Here is a 26,265-nt window from a genome sequence, read left to right as displayed (position 1 = left end):
TTACTCTATTAAATTTGTCCCCTATTCAACGTCACGCTCGTGATGCGAATTTTTTGACTAATTATACTTTGTAAATTTTTCTTTTTCTTTTTTTGATCTTTTATTAAGAATAACGATATTCATTGATTTGTTGGCGTAAAAAGATAAACAAAACTACAATGAAAATTAAAAAAGAATTGTTATTTTCATAAAAATTATATATTCTTTAATATAAAATTATAAAGTTATCGAAGTACTTTAATAATTAAAAATTATTATTATTAAATTAATTAATTAGTTAATTAATTAATTAATTTGTCAATTAATTAGTTTATTAATAATTAATCAATCAGTTTAGTAATTTCTAATTCAGTTTTTTTTTGATATTTTACTTATTAAATTCATCAACAAATTAATTTTGATAATTTAATGTTAATTTCTTTGTCGTTTGACCTTTTCATTTTGACCTAAAATGTAAGATTACATTAGTCTGTTGACCTATTTTTATTCACTTTGTAAAGTGTATAATCATATTGGTTTCTAGTTTTGTGATTGAAGACCAAAATGTCAATTTTTGTCATTATTATTTTTGACCTGTTAATTTTGACCTAAATTTTTACTTTACTTCCTATTTTTTTTAATCAAAGCTTCTGAACAATTTTAATATTTTCAGTTTTTTTAATTTTGACCTAAGTTTTTTTATTATGGAAAATTGAGTTTTGTCTGTAAATTTTGCCTATAAATTTTTGCCTCTAGCTTTGGTGCTGTTTTGACCTGTGACTCAGTACTGTGATTTTGAAACCATATTTCTTTCTAAATATGGAATATTTTGACCTAAATTTTTAATAAGTTAGTGTTATCATTTTGACCTAAATCTTGACCTTTTTTCAATGAATATTGGAAACTTTGATTCTATATTTGAAGTAAATTGTTGTAAATTTGAACTTATAGTCGCCTCTTTAATTCTAGATTTTGACCTAAATTTCTAAAGAGTACTTGATTTTGACCTAAAATTTTAGTACATTAGTGTTATCTTTTTTATCTGAATTTTTTTTACTTGAAATCTACTTTCAATGTGTTTTTTAAAACCTAAGATTCTATATTTTGACCTTAATTTTTACTAAATATGTTTTAGCTTGACCTGAATTTTGACCTTCTTTGAATATATTTTGAAACCTGTGATTCTAAATTTGAAGGAAATTGTCTTAAGTTTGAAGTTATATTCGTCTCTTTAATTCTTGATTTTGGCCTAAATTTTAAATAAATTAGTGTAAACTTTTTGACCTGAATATTGACCTGTTTTCAATGTATTTTAAAAGTTGAGATTATATATTTAATATATATTTTGACTACTCTGTTTCTATATTTAAAGTAAATGGACCTAAATTTGAGCTTCAAGAAGTCTCTTAAGTTCTAGATTTTGACCTAAATATTTTATGTGTTAGTTTTATCTTCTTGACCTGGATCTTGACCTGTTTTTAATGTCATTAAAAACTTGTGACTCTATATTTGAAGTACATTGCATTAAGTTTGAAGTTATCTTGATCTCTTTAATTAGAGTTTTTGACCTAAATTTGTAATAAATAAGTGTTAACTTTTTGACCTAAAACCTATTTTCAACGTATTTTGAAACCTGCGATTCTAAGTTTAAAGCAAATTGTTCTAAATTTGGGCTTTAATAATCTCTTTAATTCTAAATTTTGACCTAAATTTTTAATAACTTAGCGTTCATTTTTTGACCTGAAAGTTGACCTTTTTCAATGCATTTTGAAACCTGAGATTCTAAGTTTAATGTAAATTGTCGTAACTTTGAGCTTATAGTCGTCTTTTTAATTCCAAATTTTGACCTAAATTTCTAATAAGTAACTTTGAGCTTCTTGACCTGAATATCGACCTTTTTTAATGTCATCCAAAACCTGTTACTCAATATTCGAAGCAAATTGTCTTAAATTTAAAGTTAGTTTTGACCTAAATTTTTAGTAAATTAGTGTTAATCTTTTGACCTGAAACTTGACCTTTTTTTCAATGTATTTTGACACCTTTTATTCTATATTTGAAGTATATTGTCTTTAGTTTCAATTTATAATGATCTCTATAGTTCGAATTTTTGACCTAAATTTTTAAGAAATAAGTGTTAACGTTTTGACCTAAAATCGATTATCCATGTATTTTTAAACCTGATATTCAGTATTTTTAGTAAATTGTCTTAATTTTAAGCTTTAATCATCGCATTATTTCTAAATTTTGGACCTAAATTTTTAATAATTTAGCGTTTTCATTTTGACCTGAAACATGACCAGTTTTTGTTTATTTTACTATTTTTGAATGTATTTTGAAAACTATGATACTTTATTTAAAATAAATTGTCGTAAATTTGAGCTTATAGTAGTTTCTTTAATTCTAGATTTTGACCTAAATTTTTACTGTGTTAGTTTTGTTTTCTTGATCTAAATATTGACCTTTTTTAATCTCATTAAAAACTTGTGCTTTTGTACTTGAAATTACTTGTCTTAAGTATGTAGTTAAATTTGTCTCTTTAATTCGACATTTTGACCTAAATATTTAAGAAATTAATTTCAACTTTTTGACCTTAATCTTGACCTCTTTTTAAAAAATATTTTGAAACCTAAGGTTCTAAATGTGAAGTATAATGTTATAGATTTGTCCTTACAATCTTTTCTTCAATTCTAAATTTTGACCTAAGTTTTTAATAAATTATTATTATTGTCTTTTTGACCTGATTTTCGACCTTTTTATCAATATATTTTGAAATCTGTGACTTTATTTTTAAATTAAAATTGACCTAAAATTGAGGTTATGTTTGTCTATTTATTTCTAGTTTTGTGACGTAAATTTTTCTTTAAATTTCTTTGTTCCCTTTTTGACCTAAAAATTTTTTTATTGCACCTTTTATTGACCTAACATTTTTTTGACCTAAAACTTATTTTGAAACTTGAGATTCTATATTTAAAGTAAATTTTTCTGGTCAATTCTGGTCAAAAATTTAGGTCAATTATTGCACCGCTTTGTTTAAAAAATTTTTGTGCAAACAAATATTTGGAATTTTTTTTTACCAGTGAATTTTGACCTTAAATTTTAAAAATAATTATTTTTATTTTTAAATAAATCGACTATTGACCTAAAATGATGAAGTCAATTATTATTATTGAAGTCGAACACGAAGATGTGGGCTAAAAATGAAAAGGAAGGGGCAAAAAGTTTCTCGTTTATAAAAGTTAAGAGAGAAGAGAGTACTTTTTCTTGTTAAAATCGACAAAATAAGAAAGTTGAAGAATACAGTCAGTGATGGAGAGAGAGATGAGTGAGTGAGGGATGAGGGAGAGGGGGGTGGATAGGGATGAAAAAGTAGCAAGTGCCAGTGGCATAAAAAAAGCCTAGCTTCACCTGACACCTACTTCATTAAGTAAATGAAAAACTCAACTTGAGTGAATTTAAAATTAAATAGAGAAAAACATTTTTTTATCTAATGTTTTACATTAAGAAATTGAAGATGAATTTTTTAACTTTACATTTTTAGAAAATTAAACATTTTTTTTTTTGAATTTTGACATTTGAAAATTAAACAAATTCTTCTACTGTTTATACATTTTTGGAAAATTAAATTTTTCTTTTGAATTTCGACAATTTTAAAAATTTTTTAAATTTTACTTTTTTAAGGGAATTTGACATTTTATTTAAATTATTAGAAAGTTAGCAATTGAATTTATTTTTAAAATTATTACTTTTAAAAATAATGATACTTAATTGTTACAGTTAAAAATAATTTTTCCTAATTATTGTAGTTAAAAATAATTTTTAATTGTTACATTATAAAAATTTTTATTTCTAAAAATAATGTTTGTTTAATTGTTGCAGTTAAAAATTGAACAGAAATTAATTTAAATTTTAACATTTAAGAATTTTAAAAAAATTATTTTTTTATTTTCAGAAAAAAATTATTTTTTTAATTTCAAAAAAAAAATTTAATTAAAAAAAAAATTTTTTTTAAATAAATTTGATTTTTAATCAAAACTCAAAGTTGGAAGAAAAATTATTTAAGCTTTACAATTAAAAGTTTAAAATATATTTTTATGATAATTACTTTTCAATGACTGACAAAAACTTTTGAATTATATTTAATTTTCTTTTAAATTGAAATGCAACTTCTGAAAAACGCTGTATACTTTTCTAATATGTAAATTTTATGAATTTTATGAAAATAATAATTAAATTTTTTTTTCTTTGTTACAGAAACGAACAGCAGAGATAACAGTGGACAATAACGACCAGAATGCTGTGTACATCCGGATATCCGGTATGTTTCTATATTATTTTTTATATTGTTTGTCAAATGTTAATTTTTGCAAAAAAAAAAAAATTTTTTACAATCAATTAGTATAAAAATTAAATTTAATACTTTTTTCTCTGCTCGAGCATTTGAAAAAGTGTATCTCGTAAATAATATAAAAGAGAAAACATTTCCGTGGTTTATTTTTAAAACGAGAAATATTTCTTTTTATATTTGTGTCAACTTTCCTGTTGACGCTCTTTATCAAAAAATAAAAAGAGTGAAATGAAAAATTTACTTTCATATAAAATTTTGGATAAGAACAAAATTTTTATTTTATTTAATTTAATTTGAAAAAAAATTTTTTTTTACTTAAAAGAAAACAATTATAATATTAACTAAGATAAAAAAAAAAATAATTCCAAAAATTTTCGTCAAATTTTAAATTGAAAAAAGAAATTCAAATATACTATGACTGCTACTTTTTTTTATAACAAAAGAAAAAATATGTTTTTTTTCCATCAAAAACAAGTTATTATTACCTGTTTTAAAATTCACAATAAACAATAAAAACAAAAGTGAATTATGAATTCACAATTCGTGTATGCAAACAATTTTTTTTTACTACGAAAAAATTTTCAGCTGTCTAAATCGTAAGGTCGTTGACGTCCACAATAATAAATAGCACGTGGTAAAAATATTTTCAATTTATTTTTAATTGAAACGAAAAAAATTTATAATATTTTTTCTTTAAAGAAAAAAAATTTTTATTCCACTTTTCACAATATTAAAAATTCACATGTTTAATTAATTTTAATTAATTTTTACTTTAATAATACTTTCGAAATTTATCACATTAAACTATAATGATTATACCGATTGTCGATATAAAAGTAATCTTTATTACCGACTATCGATAATAATGAACACTATACATTTTTTATAATTTTCTATTTTCTTGATTACGCGCTCACATTTTTAATAAGTATCCCTCGGACCTAAATATGTCACTGAGAAACAACTGTACCGATTGTTGATAAGATAATTTTCTTTATTACCGATTATCGATAATGATAAAATTACATTTTTATAATTTTTAAATTCTTATTTACATGCGTTTACATTTTGAATAATTTTCCCTCGGACAAATATGTCACTGGATAACAACTGTACCGATTGTTGATAAGATAATTTTCTTTATTACCGATACTATTTCAGTGCATCGTGAAAAATCATCTCTTTTGATCAAAACATTAGAATTTAAAAAAATAAATAACAATTTATTGGACTATATCGACTGTTGGTATAGTAGATTTCTTTATAACCGATTATCGATATTTTCGTATTCTACCTTTTTTGTTCATAATAGAAAAATCCTTGTTTGGGGCCATTCATAAACTACGTCACACAATTTTGCATAATTTTTCCACCCTCCCCCCCCTACCCACGTCACAAATTTTACATGCTTTAGCGCCATTTTTTCTACAGAACGTCACAAAAAATAAATTCCACCCCCCCCCCCTCTAAGGCGTGACGTAGTTTATGGACGGCCCCTTTTATCCAAAAATTAAAGTCGTTTATTTTGAATGTCAGGGTTCTTTATTACCTACTGTCAATACTATTATTGCGTAACATGAAAAACTCTCTAGTGAATAATGAATAATCTCTTCAGTGTTCTGAACTTCATTGTGAACTTGAAAGTTGATGTCAAATAATTTTTTTACTAATATACTGAATGTTAATAAGGTACAATTCTTTATTACCGATTGATAATGAGGTATATTTATTTATTACCAATTGTTAATAAGGTAGATTTCTTTATTACCGATTGTTAATGAGGTATATTTATTTATTACCGATTGTTAATAAGGTAGATTTCTTTATTGCCGATTGTTAATAAGGTAGATTTTTATTACCGATTGTTAATAAGGTAGAATTCTTTATTACCGATTGTTAATAAGGTAGAATTCTTTATTACCAATTATTATTAATACAATAGAACTCTACATTATCGGTTAATTATTAAATTATTCTTAATTTGTTCTAAGCGGCCTTTATTACCGACTGCCGATAACTGTAGGACGCTACAGTACGACAGGTTTCTTTATTAACAACTATCGATATAGCAGGAGTCATTATTACTGATTATTGATACATTAGATATCTACATTATCAATTGCTAATAAATATTTCCCCTTGTGTTCTAAACTTTGTCATTTCAATGTTGAAGTTGTATAAATTGATTGATACTGACTTTTAATATTTTATGATTTTTTTACCGATTATTGATACAGTAGAACACTATATTACCGATCGACAAGAAGTAATTTCTCTTTTGTCTTTATCTTTGTCATTTAAAAGTTGAGATTGCACAATTTATTCAACGATACCGATTTTTAATGTGGCAGGTTTCTTTATTAACAACTATCGATATAGCAGGAGTCTTTATTACCGATTATCAATACTGTCGAAACGCTACATTACCGGTCACAAATAAATAAAATCCTTTTTTTGTTCTAAACTTTGTCATTTTAAGTTGGATTGCCGCTAGTTTTTAAAAATTACCTATGTTGACATGTTATGATTCTATTTTACCGACTGTTGAAATTGCAGTATTCTACATTGTATTGTATGTAAGAAATTAGTTTCTTCTTTGTTACAAAATATTGAAACTTCGTCATCTGAAAGTTAAGGTTGCATATTTTATTGAAATATATTGACTTTTACTATCAGAAGGTTCTTAACTATCGATTATCGATATGGTAGGGATCTTTATTACCGATTATCGATACAGTAGAATGCTTCATTATTGTTTGATAATAAATAATATCTCTACTGTTGTAGACTTTCTATTTACTACTACAGGACTCTTTATTACCGATAATCGATAATGTAGAACTCTAAATTACCAACAGTTGGTAAAGAAGTACGCTACTTTATCAACGGTTGATAATTTCTGTTCAAAGTTCAAGTTCAAAGTTTTATTGAGTTTTAATTTTTTACCAATATTGATAATGTAGGAATCCTTATTACTGATTGTAGATATTTAAAAAATCTTTGATTATCGATTATCAGTGATTATTTCTTGATAATTTGAACCTATTTAATAAAATATGAATGGATTACCACCACTGTTATTGTTACTATAGTTTCGTTGCAATAAAATGAAATATAATTAATATTTTTTTTATCAAGTTGATAAATAATTCTCTTAATTTCTCTTAATTCTAAATATTATTTGACATATTGGTCTCTTGAATATTGTGTATTTATATGATATAAATATTGAAAAACTGTGAAATTGAATTGACATATATAGATATAATAGAAATGGAGAATATGGTAATGAAAGCTTGGTTTGATTGTTTATGTCGGCCGCAAACTCAAGTAGAATGAAGGAAAAAAAATTATGAAAGAATGGAATAGAATGAGGGAGAAAGAAAGACAATGAAAGAAAACAAGAGAGAAAAAAAAGTGGAGGGGGGATTATAGTAATAGAGAAAAAAAGAGAGGGTTGAATGAGCGAGAGAGAGAGAGAGAGGGGGGGGGGAGTGAATATTGGGTGTAAAATACATTAAAGATTCGTTTGTGTACACAAACACATATGATAGTGACATGTGTGTTTGACTTGAGCTTCGTATGGCAATGGCCTCGTTAATATTTAACGAGACACGTAAGTCACGTTTCGCTTGAAAATGAAGCTCAGATAGAAACTAAATGAACTCGCTTTGGGATTCGTTTATCTCGCCACTGGCTTTATCGATCAAATTGCCCTTCCTTCTATTTTTTTCCAAGCTACTTCCCCCCCCCCACCCCTCTCACCCATCCTCACACTCCACTACTCTAAAACTCCCACCACTTTTTTTCTCTCTCTCTCTCTCTTTATACGTAAATACTCACCTGGCTTATCTAATTTTTTTTCCCTATCTTTAAAAAAATAGCACTTTACTCTTCTATTTTTTATTAATTTTCTACTCTCCAACATTCGTGTCATTGTATTATAGAAAATATTTATTTACACTTTAATAATAATATCAGAATTCAATTTTTTATCTAAGAGCTAATAACATTATAGTGTTTTAATTAATTAATGTTTAATTAAGTAATCGAACGATATTAGTAATAAATAAAAAAAAAAATTATTTACAGAAACCTGCATTATCGACTGTTGGTTTAGGAGATATGTTTTTTTATCAGCGGTCGATATGGTAGGCGCCTATATTAGCTATATATTATTATAAACCTATATTAATCTATTTAATTAATTTATATTATCGGCTGTTGCTTCAGGAGATATTTGTATTACCAGCGGTCGGCATAGTAGAAACTTATATTAACAACTGATGGTAATGTAGATTTTTTTAAAAACAATATTCTGATTCTATCTTAATATTTTTCCATATAGTTTACATATACATATAAATAGTAGATAAGGAAGAAATCTATATTAACAACTGTTGATAATATAATTACATTCTCATTTTTTTTTAATGTTCTACTTCTAATTTATATCCAATATTTATTTTATTATTTATTTTATTATAAAATTTGAAATTATATTTTGAAAGTTATGTTTTATATTATTATATTATATTATATTTCCTATGTGATGATGAATATAAAAATTTATAATTAATAAATTTAATCATTTTGAAAAAAATTAGTATAATATGCGAGAAATATTTATTTTTAAAGTTTTTGAAAGTTTGTTTAGAATTTTGTTATTCGTCAGAGGAATTTTCTCTCATGTTCGACAAGATTTAACTTCATTGAAATATGCCTTAAGAATTTTATGTTAGAATTAATTTTCTTCAATGTGGAGCAATTAATAATAGCTGTGAAACAAAACTTGTTTTTTTTTCAACACACAAAAACTCTTGGCAGCTAATATTTCTCGTGTTAACATAAAATATTTTCTATCTAAAATTTTTGTTTATTTAATTTTTTCTCAATTTAAAAAAAATACATTTTTATTTTTCTGTACGGAATTCGAAATTTAAAGTAAATTATATTTTTCTATATAACAATGGAAAATTTGCATATTTTTGAAAAAAATTCTATAAAAAAGAAAATGTTTTTTTTAAATATTTCATTTTCTTATTATTTTATTTGCATTTCTCGTATATTTACAAATTTTGTATTTAACAATCTGAAAATAACAATTGTAATATTTATATTACAATTTTTTTATTTACTGTAACGTCTCTACTTTTACAACAGATCTACATTACCAACGATTGATAAAAATGTAGTTCTACTGTATCGACTGTTGTTACATAAGAAATCTACATTACCGGCAATCGGTAAAAACACATTTTTTTAGTGTATCGGCTGTAGTCTCCGAAGAAACCTACAATACCGACGATTGACGAAAAAATTCAAATTGTCGACAGAAATCTACCTTATCGATAATCAGTTCTAAACAATAATTATTTCCATTATATTAGCTAAAATAAAAAATAATTTTCAAATTAATAATAATTATATCGTTTATTTTTTCTTTTACAGAGGAAGAGACGGTAACAGCGTCAGAAATATCGCCAACGCCTTCAGTTGATAAAGCAACAAAAGACGAAACCGATTCAATATTTCGACGTCTGTCAAATGAAAGTCGTAATCTTTTGGAAAATTTAAATGTTTCAAAAGATCGTCCGAGACACGCTGGTCGTTTTCTCACAATGCATAAAAGACGTCGTAAACGACTTATTACAAAATCATTAAATCAAGAATCCGGTATTCTCGATGATATTTTTCATGGACAAGTTTCTGTAAGTTTACATTTCTTTTTTTTTTTGCAAACAAAAATCTCTTTTTACAAATCATACACAACTTTTATTAATTTTATTTAAAAAAAATTACAAGAAATCTGTATTACCGGCTGTTGATACATTAGGAAACTGTATTATCAGCTGTCGGTAAATATCAGAATTAATCTACAGTTTTACGATAACTTCTAACTCAATATTATCAGATAAAATTTTAATTTATTCTCATGAAAATCTGTATTACCGGCCTTATGCTATACAAGAAATCTTTATTGCCTACAGTCGGTGAATATCAGAATTTCTACTAATATTCTATTAAATCTCAACGCAACATAATCAAAATAAAAAATTATTAAATTTAAAAATTGTGATTTTCTTTAAAAACTCGTTTCTGTTCTTATTTATAAACATTTTTTTCAATCTATTTTTTAAACATAAAATTATAAAATTTCAATTAAAAAATTAATTTTTGCTTGAAAATAATGAAATAATTGAATTCGTAAAATTTTGACAACGTGGAATATTACATTATACAACAATAATATTTATTCAGTACAATTCTTTTCTCAGCATCCAGTAAACATTGTGTGAAATGTCACTTTAAAATTCTCTTATCTCTATTTTTATTGCAGTGCGTTCTGCAAAAAGCAGGAAACTGGCGATTTAATGCTTTTACGTTAGAGACTGTCACTGGAGGTAAGTGGTATTATTCTTTTTATAAAAAAATATTTTTCTTCTTACATTTTCTTATTTAAAATAGATAGAGAAAAAAATTGTTATTTTCTTATTTAGAATTGAAAACAATTTTTTATTTAATTATATTTTAAAATTTTCGTGTATTTTACAATTATTATTTCACATTTCTGGTTTTTTTATTTATTTAAATTTTCTTCAACATATATTTACTTTGATGTTAAAATCTGCATTATCGACTTTCGTTAAGAAGTAGGAAAAAAAATTCATTAAACTAAAATTATAAAACCAGAAAGTAAATATTAAATCGGAAAAAATACAAATCCAAACAAATATTTTGCTAACTTTTCGTTAGTCAAAAATTAATTATCGACATTTTTTCCCAAGGATCGCTATTTTATGGATGGTCGATATAGTAGAAGTTAGTTTTACCGACTGTCGATATAAATTCCAAATAAAGTAAATTCTACAATTAAAAGGTTCAGGTTACTCAAAAATTAATTATCGACATTTTGCCCCAAGAATTGCTATTATAAACGGTCGATATGGTAGAAATTAGTTTTACCGAATGTCGATATAAATTCCAAATAAAATAAATTCTACACAATAAAGGTTCAAATTAAAATTTTGGGGGACTTTGGGGACATAACAAATAAATCTTTTATCGGATAACGTTTTAGAAAAAAATGTGATATTATCGACAGTCTACTTTACCGACGATCGGTATACTAAAAGCGGATTTGACAACTATCGGTTAAATTTACAGTAGTACCTAACTGTAGTTTTGCTACCGACCTTTTTCGTCAAGGAATCTGTCTAACCTACAGTCGGTAAAGTAGAAATAGACTTTACTAACTACAGGTTCAATGTTGCTGAAATATTATAGTAATTCGATATATAAAAAGTGTGACTGACCGTTAAAGGACGTTCTATGCCGACAGTTTTTAAGCGGGAAATCTGTGTTGCCTATCGTCGGTATAGTAGAAATAGACATTACTGACAGTCGGTTAAATATTGAAACATATCAACTCTTTATATAAAATGATTCACTGGCAGTAAAAAAAAGTTCGTTACCAATTGTTTTTTCAAACAGGAAATCTGTATTCCCTTCGGTCGGTATAGTAGAAATTGTTATTACCAACGATGGTCAAATATTGAAAAATATGAACTTTGTATATACATATAAAATGTTCTGCTGAAAAGTAAAAAATTCGTTACCAATTATTCTTTCAAACAGGGAATCTATATTATTTACGGTCGGTATAGTAGAAATAAACATTATCGACGGTCAGTTAAATATTGAAAAATAGTAATACTGTATGTTAAATGTTTCGTGACAGTAATAAATGTTCTTTGTCAATGGTTTTCCTAAACAGGGAATCTACATTACCTGCGGTCGGTATAGTAGAAATAAACATTGCCGACGGAGGGTTAAATATTGAAACATAGAAATTTTTTTTATTAGGAAAAATAAAAATCGGAGACTTATTTAGAATATTTGTTGTTATTATTTATTGTAATTTTTTATTATTTTATTTGTTTATTTATTTTAATAAATCTTTTTTTTAATTTTTGTTTTAATTAAATTTTTTTTTATTTTATTAAATTTTTGTAAATGTTAATAATAATAATAAGAAGTTGAAATCGTGATTTATAAATGTTTTTCTATGATAAATGAGACAAGAGTAATAAAAATTGTTTATTTCGCACAGGTCGTTCTTTGCCAGTGTTGTGTGTTCATCTCTTTCATTGGTACGGACTTTTTCAACACTTCAACTTGGACGTTGTCAGAGTGTGGAAGCTGTTCAGTGAGTATTAATTAACATAAGTGGTAGACAGAGTGGTCCATTTGAGAATATAAATAGACTTATATATATTCTCTACTGCGACCTCTCAATGTTCACGAGTTGCTTTCTAAAAACGTTTTGTTGCGTGCATTTTCCATTTGAAGCACAACAAAAAAGAATAGAAAAAACAATATATTTACAGTCGTCGTTTTCACATAATTTTTCATTTCTTTAATTATAATAAAAAATATTTATTATTATTACATAATGAAAATTGTTAATAAAAAAATTTTTTAATTACTCTATTTTCTGTAATAACTCTTATATATAATTTATTTATTAATTTATGAAAGTTGTTAAATAAATAAACAAATTAATTTAAAGTAAATAAATTTCTTCGCAAAAATATTTCTATTCTTATACGTTGAATGTCGATCTTTTTAAACTCTTTCGAGTTTTTCGCTTTTTTTCTAATATCATCTATCTGTTCTTTTTTTTTGTTTTCTTATTTTTCAAGTAATTAATGAACGAATACATTAAATAAGCAAAATGAATTTTTGTAAAATTCATTTTAAATGCAAATAATACAATTTGTTTTATTTTTTTTATTTCTCTTCTTTTTTGAAAGGAAAATTTCCTACCATATTTATTTAATGAAAGAATTTTTATTATAGAGTAGGAAAAAAATTTCCATTATTTAGTTAATAAAAATATTTTCATTATTTAGTTGATAAAAAAATTTCCATTTTTTAATTAATCGAAAAAATTGGATAAATTTTGTCTTTCTAAAATTCTTCATTAATATTTTATTTAGATTATTTATTATTCTACTTTGTAACTGTAATTTTATTTTTTTTATAAAATTATAGTTACAGTAAATTTCATTAATTAAAAAGTATCATTCTTGATCGATAAAGCAGGATTCTGTATATTTAAATGTACCGACTGTTATTTATTGTTATTATTATCAATAGTCGGTAATAAAGGCATCTGTAATAAAAATTGACTGCAATCTTTATTGACAATAAACTGTCATTAAGACAGACATCATTTTTACCGACTATTGCTAACAATGTTGTCTTTATCGACAATTAACTGTTGTTAAGGAAGAAGTCATTATTGTCGACTGTTGATAATAAAGATAATATCTTTACCGATAATTATCTGTTGTTAAGATAGAAATAATTATTACCGACTATTATATAGTAACAAAAATGTCTTTATCCACAAGTGATTTTTGTTTATATTATTTTTTATTATTTACATTTTTCATTAATGCCGACTGCTAAGAAACTTGTCTTTTTAACAATTGGCTTTATTTAAGGTAGATTTCTTTTTATATATTTTTTTAAGCTAACGGTTAGTAATAAAACTTAGCTAAAAATATAATCATGTGCTGATATATTGAATGTCTACGTTAACGACTGTTGGTAGAGTAGTATTTTTCATTATCCGCAGTCGGTATAGTAGAAATCTGCAATGTATGTTGTAAAAATGTGCCATTCGATGAAATAAGAATACATTGAGTACTGATAAAGTATATCACTTTATCTACAGTCGGTATAGTAAAAATGTACATTATCGGCAGTAGATAATTAAAACTTATTAAATTTTTTCTAAAACTTATAATTATTTACTATTGGTAATAAAGATTTCTTCATTAACATCCGACTGTTGTTAAGATAGATATTATTATTATTATCAACTATTAGTAATAAAGGTGTTTAATACGTAGTCTAATTTCTCAATTATATTTTTGGTTTAATTTTATATAAAACAAATTAGGTCAAAATACAATTGGGGGTTATCGGTATTACAGACTAAAAATGCCTCTATTACCGACTATTGGTAATGAAGTTGTATTTATCGACAATTGACTGTTGATAAGGTAGATTTAATTATTGCTTGGTGGCCAAAATGCTAAATTTCCATTTCACTAAATTACAATTTTACACAGTAAGAGGTTAGGTTCGGAACACTCAGTCGGTAAAACAGTTTTTCTGTGTGTGGTTTAGCGAAATGGCAATTTAACATTTTGGCCACCAAGCATTGACAACGGTTGGTTGACTGTTGACAAAATAGTTGTCACTATTACCGACTATTGGTAATTAAGTTGTCTATATCGATAATTGACTGCTGTCAATGTAGATTTCTTTATTGCCAACTATCGGTAACAAATGCGCCTTTATCGATAATTGAATGTTGTTAAGGTAGTTTTCATTATTGTCAACGTTCGGTAATAAACGATTCTTTATTGATAATTGACTGTTGTTAAGGTAGATTTCTTTATTGCCAACTATCGGTAATAAATGTGTCTTTATCGATAATTAACTGTTGTTAAGGTAGATTTTATTATTACCAACGGTCGGTAATAAATGTATTTTTATCGATAATTGACTGTTGATAAGGTAGATCGCAGTATTACCGACTATCGATAATGAAGCTGTTTTTATTTGACAAATAACGGTAAATGATCACTTAAGGTTAATAATAAATATATTTTACATTATTAGTTTTGGAAAATTATTTAAAATATAATTTCTATTAATATTATTCGTTTTTATTTTTTGAAATTTACCATTTTTATGGGAAAAATCGGTTATTTCTAATAAAAAATTCTAAATGGAAAATGTACAAAAAAAATATTAGATATAATTTTTTTTAATACTGTTATTTTTATTATCATCTTTATTTTATCTATTTTTCAGTAATTTACTAAATAATTATAATCTAATAATAATAATAATAATAATAGTGAAAATAATATTTACTTTTTCTCTTATATTTTTTTACTATACTTTTTTATTATTGTAATTTTTAATATTATTTTCTAGCATTATTATTATTTTTATCATTTTTTTATTTATTAAAATGTTTTTCACCTCAGGTTTAATAGAAGAAGGTTATCACAGTACAAATCCATACCATAACAGTATACACGCGACGGATGTGACGCAAGCGATGCATTGCTTCCTGCAAGAAGAAAAGGTAATTAAAGTCAAAAAAATTTTTGTTTAATTTTTTTAAATTATAAATTCATCAATTTTAATATTTATTTTTTATTATCAAAAACATTTTTTTCATCTATTTATTATTATAAATATAGATGGAAAAAATAATTTTTTTTTAATAAATTAAAAATTTAAATACTAATTTTATTTTTAATTTAGAAAAAACAGTTTTTTTTCATTTTGTTTTCATTTTAGAAAATAAAGTTTTTGTCATATTATTTTGGGAAAAAGAATTTTTTTAATTAGTTTAGAAAAATTTTTTTTCCATTATTTTAGAAAAAAAAATTGTTCTTAATTAAAAGTTTTTTTCGTAACAAGAAAAATTTTTTTTTTGTTAAAAAAAAACGAGAATCAAGTGAAATAATGTAAAAGTAAAGAGAAAGAAAGAGAGCGAGAGAGTGAGTGAGAGAGAGAAAATTGAAATAAAATGGATTTTTTCGCAGATAAAGGCTCACTTGAGTGACCTGGAAATAATGGCGTCTCTAATCGCTGCCGTGACCCACGACCTCGATCATCCGGGGGTCAATCAGCCCTTTTTGGTCGCTACCAGCAATCATCTGGCTGCCCTCTATGAGGTAATTTTTAATTTTCTTTTTTTCTTCTATTTTCTCTTTTTTCCCCCTTTTGAAAAGCGTTCTTTTTTCGAATGAAAATTGCTGCACGATAAAATTATATTTTGCAAAATGAATGAAAAAAAATTGTCTCTCCCTTTTTTTTCGAAAGAATATTTCAATTAAATGAAAAAGTTACTTTTATCTATTATAAAGTTGTTTTGAAATAAAAAATTTTAATAACAATTAGAATAAAATTTTAGGAAATTGAAATTAAATTTGAAAAAAATTAAAATAAAAAATGTAAAAATTAATACATATAAGTAAAAATAAGTTTAGAATAGATTCTAATTTTATTGTTGTTAATGAATAATTTTTTTTCCTTCTTTTTATTTAATTTGTTTATTAATAATTATGCAATTAAATAAACATTATTTCCAGTTCTTTTAATTAAAATTTTCAATTCAAATTTAAATATATCGACTGTTGGTAAAATAGCTAACTGAATTATCGACGGTCGATACTGTTTGATTCTTTATTATCGATTATTGATAGAAATTTTACCTTTTAATTTCTATACTACATTTTTTTACTTTAGTTTTTTTATTTTAATTTTTTTATTTTAATTTATTTATTTCATTTTTTTATTTTAGTTTCCATTTTACTTTTTTTTATTTCAGTTTTTCTTTTTTTAACTTTTCAATTTTTTTTTTGTTTCGTTTTAGAAAAACATTTTTTTTTCATTTTTAAAATATAAATTGAAAAGTAAAAATTTTATTTTCACTTCTGTTGTTTTTTTTCTTATTAGAACACTTCAGTTTTGGAGAATCATCATTGGAGGTCGGCAATTGGCTGTCTTTTGGAAAGTGGCGTTTTGGAACAGTTGCCTAATGAAATTAGGCCAGAACTGCAGCAACACATTAGTTCCTTGATTCTCGCCACTGACATAACGAGACAGCAAGAATTTTTAACTCGATTTAAGGTAAAACTTTTGTTTTTCAAATTTTAATTACACTTTCCAAACAGAAAGAAAAACTAACAAATTAAATTAAAATTAGGCTTTTGAACAAAAAACAATTTGAAAAATATTAATTAATTGTTATTTATTTTTATTATTTAATAATAATGATTCATATTTAAATTTCAATTGTCATAAAAAATATATATTAATATATTTTTAATAAATAATATATATTAAAAATAATAATAATTTATAATAATTAATTAATTAACTATATGAATTATAAATAATTAACTAGTTAATAAATTCGTCAATTAATTAATTACCTAGTTAATAAATTCGTTAATTAATTAATTACCTAATTAATAAATTTGTCGATAATTTAATATACTCCTTAATAAATTAATAAATTAATTTTGAAACAAATAAAAAAAATCAAATTAAAAAGGACAAAATTATAACATTAATTAAAGAATTTAAATAATTCAAATAATTAATGTATGGAGATAAAACTTTTTTTTATTTTTCTTTAGAATTATCTTGATGGAAATTTGTTGGACATGAAATGCGGTGACGATCGACATTTTATATTACAAATTGCATTAAAATGCGCGGACATATCGAATCCATGCAGGCCATGGGATATATCGAGGAAATGGTCGTATAAAGTTTGCGAGGAGTTCTTCCGTCAAGGTGATTACGAGAGACAATTAAATCTCCCAGTGACGCCATTGTGCGATCGTCAAAGTACAAGTATTCCAAAAATTCAGGTCGGCTTTTTTAAATTTGTCGTTGCACCGCTTTACGAGGAATGGCATAGATTCCTTGGCGATGGACTCAGCGATTCATTAATGAATTATCTACGAAGCAATCAAAAGAGGTATATATATATAGTTATTATTTCTTTATTTTCTCATTTTTCATTCAAAAAAAATTGTCTCCTTTTTCTTTTAAATTAAAAATTACAAAATTTTAAATAAAAAAAAATATATTAGGAAACTTTATTACCAACTGTCGGTAAATAACAGAATTTTTTAAAATAAATATTATTTTAAATTGATTCACAGTGTAGAGTAATGTAAATTAAATTCATTAGTTCCAAGAATCTGTTTTACCGACTGTTGTTTTGTTAGGAATCTTTATTACCATCGGTCGGTAAATAACAAAAGTTATATTAATATACAATTTTACATTAACTGAAAACTGAATGTAATCTAAAAGGAATGTGTTATATTTTTTAATTGATAATATTCTGTCCTACCGACTGTTGCTATAATAGAAATCCTTATTACCTACAGTCGGTTAAAAAACAATTTTTTAATTGATATATTATATTGATTCGCAATGTAATGTAAATGAAATTTATTAGTTCCAAGAATCTGTTTTACCGACTGTTGTTTTGTTAGGAATATTTATTACCATCGGTCGGTAAATAGCAAAGATATATTAATATACAATTTTACATTAACTGAAAACTGAATGTAATCTAAAAGGAATGTGTTATATTTTTTAATTGATAATATTCTGTCCTACCGACTGTTGCTATAATAGAAATCCTTATTACCTACAGTCGGTAAAAGACAATTTTTAATCGTTATATTAAATTGATTAGCAATGTGCTTGGTGGGTAAAAGACTAAATTGACATTTCACTAAATTACAATTTTACACAGTAAAAGATTACGTTCGGAACACTCAGTCGGTAAAATAGTTTTTCTGTGTGTAGTTTAGCGAAATGGCAATTTAGCCTTTTGTCCACCAAGCATGTAATGAAAATGAAACTCATCCAAGAATCTGTTTTACCGACTGTTGTTATGTTAGGAATCTTTATTACCATCGGTCGGTAAATAGCAAAAGTTATATTAATATACAATTCTACATTCATTGAAAACTCAATGTAATCTAAAAGAAGTGTGTTTTATCCTTTAATTGATAATATTCTGTACTACCGACTGTTGTTTTGTTGGGAATCTTTATTAACAACGATCGGCACATAACAAAATTTATGTTTATATACAATTTTTACATTCATTCGGAGCTTAAAGTAATCTAAAGAAATTTATTATATTCTTTAATTACTGAGAATCTATATTACCGACTGTTGATATTTAAGAAATCTTCATTATCTACAGTCGATAAATAGCAAAATTTATATTAAAATGCAATTTTTCATGAACTGCAAACTCAATGAAATCTATTATATTTTGTAAGTGTTGAAAATATATATTACCGACTGTTGGTGTGTAAGAAATCTTCTTTACCTACAGTTGATTATTTTTTTATTTTTTCTTTATCTACTAAATATTTTATATTTTTTGTGTATTTTAATGAAAAAATGACCCATTCACAGATGGGAGACAATGATACAACAAGAGACTGCCGAGGAGACAAAAACAGAAGTCTCTGAACTCGATGAGGAGAAGGCAATAAGCTCAGAAGATGAAACAGCACTCGATGACGATTCAGCTAGCATTGATTATCCCCTAACAACACAACAATTATCCTTAATATCACGTCGACCAAGTTTACCAATTAAAAATGAAACACAACGCCCTGGTAGACGTCATTCGGTACCAATAAATATCACTAAATCCCTATTGCCAACAGTACGTGTAACTGTACGTCGTGAAAGTCTACCAAATGATAATGTTAAATTAAAAAATCCTCTACTCTTATTGAAACATGACGATCAATCAACACGCACATGTCGCAGTTCAAATTTATCATTATTCTCATCGAAAAGTAGTTTATTGGGCTCATCGGGTAATTCAAATAATGCCGAGAGACCAGTGAGCGCTGAAAATTTATTACCCGAACCAAGTATCGCCAGTATTACAAATAGTACCGAAGCATCGCGTCTCAGCTCCGTTCTACAGCCAGACAATCACAATAGGCCACAACAACAACAGCAACAAAAACAATTGACACGACAGCAGACCTTCCCACCACTTCAGCCGTACGTTCGAATGAGGTAAGTCACTTTTTTTTATTTATAATAGAAATATATTATTTTAAGAAAAAAATATAAAAAAATTGTTCAAAAATTGTTAATAAGAACAATAATCTACATTACCGACTGTTGGTAGAGGCGATATCTGCTTTACCGACAGCTGGTAAGATTGGTATCTGTATTGTCAATTGTTTTCGTCTTAATCTAAAATTTGGTGAAAGATTGATGATAATAATAACAGCATTACCGACTGTTGGTAGAAGTGATATCTGCTTTACCGACGGTTGTAGGATTGGTATTTATTTTATCGATTGTTTTCGACCTCAATCCTTATGCTAACCGTCTTAATCCCCTATAATTAATATATTCAGATACATTAACAATTGCTAGTAGGAATAAAAAATCCACACTATCGACTTTGGTAAAACCGCTGTCTACTTTACCTACCCTTGGTACACATTCTGCCTATTTTATCTACTGTTGATCAAATTAACCCTCTTTTCAGCTATCGTTTAGATTGTTAAAAAGAAACTTAGTTAAAATCTAACTATCACTGTGTGTTAAAATGCAATTTTCCGCACCGTCAGTAGATAAAATTATTGTCTAGTTTACCGACTGTTGGTAGTTATCATCACCCATTGCTTTGCCATCAGTAAGTTTGTTAAGAAAATATATATGCTAACGACTGTTCGTGGTCTCAATCCCTTTGTCAGGCGTGAGTAATTTTATCAGATATATACTATTGTTAATATTAAATTCAAAAGAATACAAATTACCGTCTCTTGGTAGAACCGCAATCTTCTTTACCGATTTCTGATAAAAACAACTACTGGCTTATGAACTGTTGGTATGAACCATTTTGCTTGCCGTCGGTAAGATTGTTAAGGAAAAACTTTGTCAACAGTTGCTTATAGAATTTAACGAGATTACGTTATCGATTGATGGTAAAATCGCAAACTTCTTTACCAACTATTGTTCAGTTCTTTAGTTTACATCATTTAGTATGTTTTTAAAATCCACATTTCTGCTGGTAAAATGGTAATCTACATTACCGATCGTGGGCAAGACAATGGCTGCATATAAGATTTCAAGAGATAGTTATCGATTGTCGGTAAAATCGCAAACTGCTTTACCGACTGTAGGTAGGATTATTACCGACTGTTGGTGAAATTAATTTTTTTAAAACATTTTTTGAAGATTTATCGGTTAAAAGGTACGTTAATCCTTCAGTATTTTTATAATTCACTATTGCTGTTGACAAAACGGCAACCTACTTTACCGATCGTCGGTAAGATTGCAGACTGATAAACCAAATACAAACATTATGACTATAAGTATTGACGTCTGCTAGCACAACATTAATTTACATTATCGACTGTTATTATTTAATATTAATAATTAAATTTCACAAATTTAGTATTAAATTAATTAATTAATTAATTATTAATCTATTATTAAAACTCATAATATTGACTTTTGTGACAGACATTTAGTCATACTTTAATAATTTGTATTGTCGACTGTTAACATAGTAGTTTTCTTCATTATCGACAATCGTTAAATTGTTTTTATTTGAAAACTTTGGACAAGAAAAATCAATTTTTTTTATAAATATTTTAAATTCTTGATAATTATATAAAAAAATATATTTTTTTATTAACAGAAAAAAATGAAAAATTTAATACTCAAGAATATATATTTGAAGAAAAATTATTTTTATTTTATTTTATTTCCTTTTGTTAAATAGATAAATTGTGACAGTATTAAACATTTTTTATATTTCATGAAAAAAGTTGAAACCAATTCTAATTTTTTATTTTTTTGAAGATAAATAATGACAAAACATGTGTAGTTTTATATTTTAATTTATTTTTTTCTTACATTATCTGTATTTTACAATATTTTGTAAATTGAATTTCTCGATAAATGTAATTATTCTTAAAAGTTTTATTAAAATTCATCAAAAAAATTCAATTTTTTTAAAAAGCTTTGATGTAATTTATTATTTGTTTATTTAATATATTTTTTATAAAATTTCTTGAAAAAATTACATTATTTTCAAAAAAATTTTCATTTCATTTTTCATTTTTTTTTTGAAAATAATTTTAATAAAATTCTTCGTAGACATTTAATTAATTTTAATAATAATTTATCAAAACTGAATTATTTTCAATATCTATTTCAATAAAATTTTACAAAAGAATTTAATTATTTTAAAAGAAATATTATTAAAATTCGTCTCAAGAATGAATATTTTTTTTAGAATATTATCTTTAAAAGTAATGAATTTCTTCGCAGAAATTTAGTTATGGTAAAGAATTTCAAAAAATTCTTTTATCAAAATTTTATTTCTCTTTATAAATAATAAAATTCTTCTCCAAAATTCTATTATTTTCAAAAATTTTAATAATATTCTTGGCAGAATTTCAATTATTTAAAAAAAACTTTTAATCAATTCAATAATTTTTAATATCTACCACTACTTTAATAAAATTTCCCAAAAGAATTTAATGATTAAAAAAAATTTTTTAATATAATTCTATACGCAAAAATTTAATAAATTATTTTTATAAATAATAAAAATTCCAAAGGAATTCAATTATTTACACATTTTTTTTATAAAATAATTACATTCTTTTCATACATAATTAAATTTTCTTCCAGAGATTCAATTATTTTTTATACAATTTTTATCGAATTTCTCGAGAAATGAAATTATTATTAGAAATTTTATTAAAATTCGTCAAAAGAATTTTAATTATTGAAGAATTTGTTGACAAAATTCTTTATGAGAGTTTAATTTTAAGAAACAATCAATTATTCAATAAAATATTTATTTTTGTATTTAAATAATTGAATTCTCGTAGAATTATCTAATAAAAATTTATTTAAATATGATTTTCAGTTAAAATTTTAAATAAATTTTGAAAAAAATATAAAATTTAATACTCGAGAATATATATTTGAAAATTATAATTTTTCTTTTATTTTATTTTTTTTTATTTTTTTTATTTATTTATTTTTTTTTTATTTCGTTTTTTTTGTTTTTGTTAAATAGATAAATTGTGACAGTATTAAAAATTTTTTTATTTAAAGAAATTTTATTTTTTTAGAAGATAAATAATAACAAAACATGTGTGGTTTTATATTTTTTTTTTATTTTTTTTTTACATTATCTGCATTTTACAATATTTGACTATTACTTTTATGGACAAATATGTTATACATTTTTGTCAAAATTAAAAATTGTGATTAACTAAAGAAGTAATATTATTAATTAATTAATTAAATTAATTCTTATGTATTAATTTTAATATAGTGTATAATTTTTTTTTTTCGTAAGAAGACAAAAGAGTTTTAAATTCCAATATAAAAAGTTCTTTATTCTTATCTATCCGAGAAAAATTTAATATCCGTTGGCTATCATTTATACAATTTTAATATTTTTGCACGTGTTTTTAAAATTTATCAAAATTTTCGGATATTTTTATCTGTTTTTCAATTTTTTCTTTCTTTTTTTTAAATTTTCAACTTTAAAATATTTTAGACAGCAAATTTTTAATTTTAGTATACTTTTTTTTATAATTTGAAAGCTTTTATTTTTTCTGCTATTCAAAATACAGGAATGGGAAATGCTTCCTTCTTAAATTGCTAAATCATCACTATCTTCTGCATCAGAAACGTTTCCTTCAAAAATTGCTGATTCTTCACTTACTTCTGAATCGTTATCGTTTTCTTCTGATGCAGAAGAATCTTCAGAATCTAAGTAAACCAAAAAATTAGAAACATCTGTATCCCAATCAGAATTTTTGGACCTCATATTACGAGACCATGTGTGTTGAGATAGATTATTTCTTAGCAATTCAATATATATTATTGATTTGTTACCCATGTGTGTTAAAGATGTATCAATAACTGTAAAACTAACATCGGGGAATGTTATGTATCGATTTAAGAAAGCTGCATTATAATTATACAAGTCGACAAATCCATATTGCGAATTACTTTTAATATTGTAAATTATGTAATTCGGATCAGAATTTGGTTCTATTTTTGGAAATAGTGAATCGTAACTGTATCTATCTGTTAGCATTTTAATGTCATTAAAGGAAAATAAAGTTCCCTTTGAATGTACTGCATTTGCGAGCTGTTCAATATATTCTGTATTAGTTAATGTTTCACAAAGCCAGAGTTGAATTGGAGCCCTCATCCATTCTTGGTTCATTTGCAAAGTTGCTATCTTACTTAATAAATGGGTAAATATATTCCTGTTTGAAGTTAAAACAGATGTAGTATTCTGATTCGTTGCGTTGCCTGCCATGTCAAAAAGGAATTCATTTAATAAGCGCTTAAATGAACTGTCAGCTTTGTGCCTTAAATAAGTATACCACGTGGGTAAAAGTAAACGTTTCCTTTTCAATTCAATATGTAATATTTCTTTATTGCCCTCGTTTGATTGTGACAAATTTATCAAATCAAACGGTAAGGCAGGAATTGTTAGGTACAGATTTCTGAAATCTGGATTATATCCATCCAAGTCGATAAATCCATATTGTGAATCACTTCTAACATGAGAAAGTTTGAATGCGTGTACAGAATAAGAAATTGCTCGTGTTCTTGGAAATGGCATCTCACCACCTGGTTCTGTTGTTAGTATTTTAATGTCATTAAATAATACTGGACGACCATAGAACTCATCTAATTGTGCAATTTGATCAGGAATTGTTGAATTAGTTAACGGTTCACAAAGCCAGAGTTCAATTGGATCTATCATCCATGGTTCGTTATGTTGCCTAATAGCTAGTGAGGCTAGCAAAAGCAGAAATAAATTCTTATCTACATCTGAGATATGTTCAGCGCCCTGATGCATTACTGTATCTATCATTCTAGAAATAAACCAATCCTGAAGATGATGGTTTAAATTGTGTCTTTCCGGTTGTCTTTTGGAACGTTTGACTATTTTCAATTCCTTCTCCTTTAGATTCATTAGTTTTGTCTCTAGGTTCGAAAACATTTTGATAAAAATTGGTAAAACGTGGTCTTGGATGATTCGTTCAATGGATATTGGACTTAATTTTTCTGATACCTTTCTGAGGGTGCAGTTAATGATGATTTGATTTTTAGAGAAATCATCATAGACAATTCGTTTGAAGGAGGAAAGTGTTAGGTTGGTATTGTCTTTGAAGATTTTGGTGACGTAATTAGTGACGTTTCCATGGGATGCAAAGAGAGCAGCATTAATGATGTGGTGATAGAATTTGTCAACGTTCTTTATGTCCGTAAGGGATCCGTTAAAATGCAGTTCAGATTGTTTGGATACTTTGTCGAGGAGATGAATTTTAGCGGCAGTTTCGTTTTCGGATTTGCTTAGATATTCAAAAAGGGCATTGAGAACGGTTACTGTATCATTTTCTACTGTGGTTGTTGTCAGATTATTGGTATTAAGAATAATCCCAAGTGTCGTAATGTAGTAACAAACAGAAAGAGACTGAAAGTTGGATAACTGAGAATTAGGAGTTATTGTATTCATCTTACCGGTTTTATGAATCTTCTTCTAATTCTGTTAAAACTTCTGGCTCTGCATCTGCTGGTGCTTCTGGCTCTTCTTTTGCTACTGCTCGAACTTCTGGTACTGATGTTATTTCTGTTTATGCCTGGACTTCTAATTCTGCTGATGCTGCTCTTCTTCCAGTTTCTGATACTGTTTCTGCTTTTGCCTTCGCTGCTGTTTCTGCCAATACTCTTGCTTACACTTCTGGTTCTGCTATTGCTAGCACTTCTGGTTTCGATATTTCTGCTTTTGCTCCTGCTGATATTTCTTCTTATGTTTTTGTTTTGACTTTTGCTTTGTTGGAGTTGCCACTAGTGCCTCTGGTTTAAATACTTTTTCCCCTTCTACCATCCTTTACTTTATTATATCTTTATTTTCTTTTGTTATTTCTTCAACTTCTGCTATTTCTTCAGCTATTTTTGGATTGGCTTTTACCTTTATCACTGCGTCTGTTAATGTTTCTACTTTTACTGCCACACGTGCACCAGGTGCACTATCATCAGAAAAAAAAATAAAATAAATGTAATAATCCGGAACCGTATGTATTTGAAAAAAATAATTTAGGCATTGGTAGAAATTTTAATTTTTTCGAAATTCAAAATGGCAAACAAAAAAATATCTAAAGATTTGAATAGTCAGAAAAATAAATTAAAAATAAATTTAATCGTTATAAAATCGTTTGATTTTTATCGTTTAAATTTGGTAACTCGTAAACAAATTGTTGAAAAAT

The 26,265-nt window shown here is 25.5% G+C and overlaps 2 protein-coding genes across 6 annotated transcripts in view; one reads left to right on the top strand and one right to left on the bottom strand.

The window, feature by feature from the left end:
- Positions 1-26,265, top strand: part of LOC122512878 (TBC1 domain family member 5 homolog B-like) — a 205,888-nt gene that overhangs the window by 167,050 nt on the left and 12,573 nt on the right. For all 5 annotated transcript variants that reach the window (XM_043628992.1, XM_043628993.1, XM_043628991.1 and 2 more), the window contains exons 3-11: positions 4,231-4,294; positions 9,776-10,035; positions 10,665-10,728; positions 12,438-12,533; positions 15,400-15,500; positions 15,967-16,098; positions 16,883-17,056; positions 17,569-17,915; positions 19,385-20,005. In XM_043628992.1, the coding sequence (XP_043484927.1) occupies positions 4,231-4,294; positions 9,776-10,035; positions 10,665-10,728; positions 12,438-12,533; positions 15,400-15,500; positions 15,967-16,098; positions 16,883-17,056; positions 17,569-17,915; positions 19,385-20,005 (1,859 nt within the window). The remainder of the gene's footprint in view (positions 1-4,230; positions 4,295-9,775; positions 10,036-10,664; positions 10,729-12,437; positions 12,534-15,399; positions 15,501-15,966; positions 16,099-16,882; positions 17,057-17,568; positions 17,916-19,384; positions 20,006-26,265) is intronic.
- Positions 23,220-25,848, bottom strand: LOC122512880. Its single transcript, XM_043628996.1, has 2 exons — positions 23,744-25,848; positions 23,220-23,656 (listed from the first exon to the last, which is right to left on the bottom strand). Exons 1-2 carry the CDS (start codon positions 25,512-25,514, stop codon positions 23,628-23,630), a joined length of 1,800 nt encoding a protein of 599 aa, XP_043484931.1. The 5' UTR covers positions 25,515-25,848; the 3' UTR covers positions 23,220-23,627.

Source organism: Leptopilina heterotoma, unplaced genomic scaffold (genome assembly GCF_015476425.1).
Source record: "Leptopilina heterotoma isolate Lh14 unplaced genomic scaffold, ASM1547642v1 Lhet_129, whole genome shotgun sequence".
NCBI classification, from domain to species: domain Eukaryota; kingdom Metazoa; phylum Arthropoda; class Insecta; order Hymenoptera; family Figitidae; genus Leptopilina; species Leptopilina heterotoma.
Note: the sequence above shows the minus strand (reverse complement) of the source record. Positions and strands in the feature narration are given on the sequence as shown.

Bases quoted from the DNA above. Each gene is read 5' to 3' on its own strand.
- LOC122512880 (XM_043628996.1), bottom strand. From the start codon at position 25,514: ATGAATACAATAACTCCTAATTCTCAGTTATCCAACTTTCAGTCTCTT. The intron at 23,657-23,743 runs CTGAAGATTCTT...ACGTTTCTGATG, and splicing joins TTTTTTGGTTTACTTAGATT to CAGAAGATAGTGATGATTTA.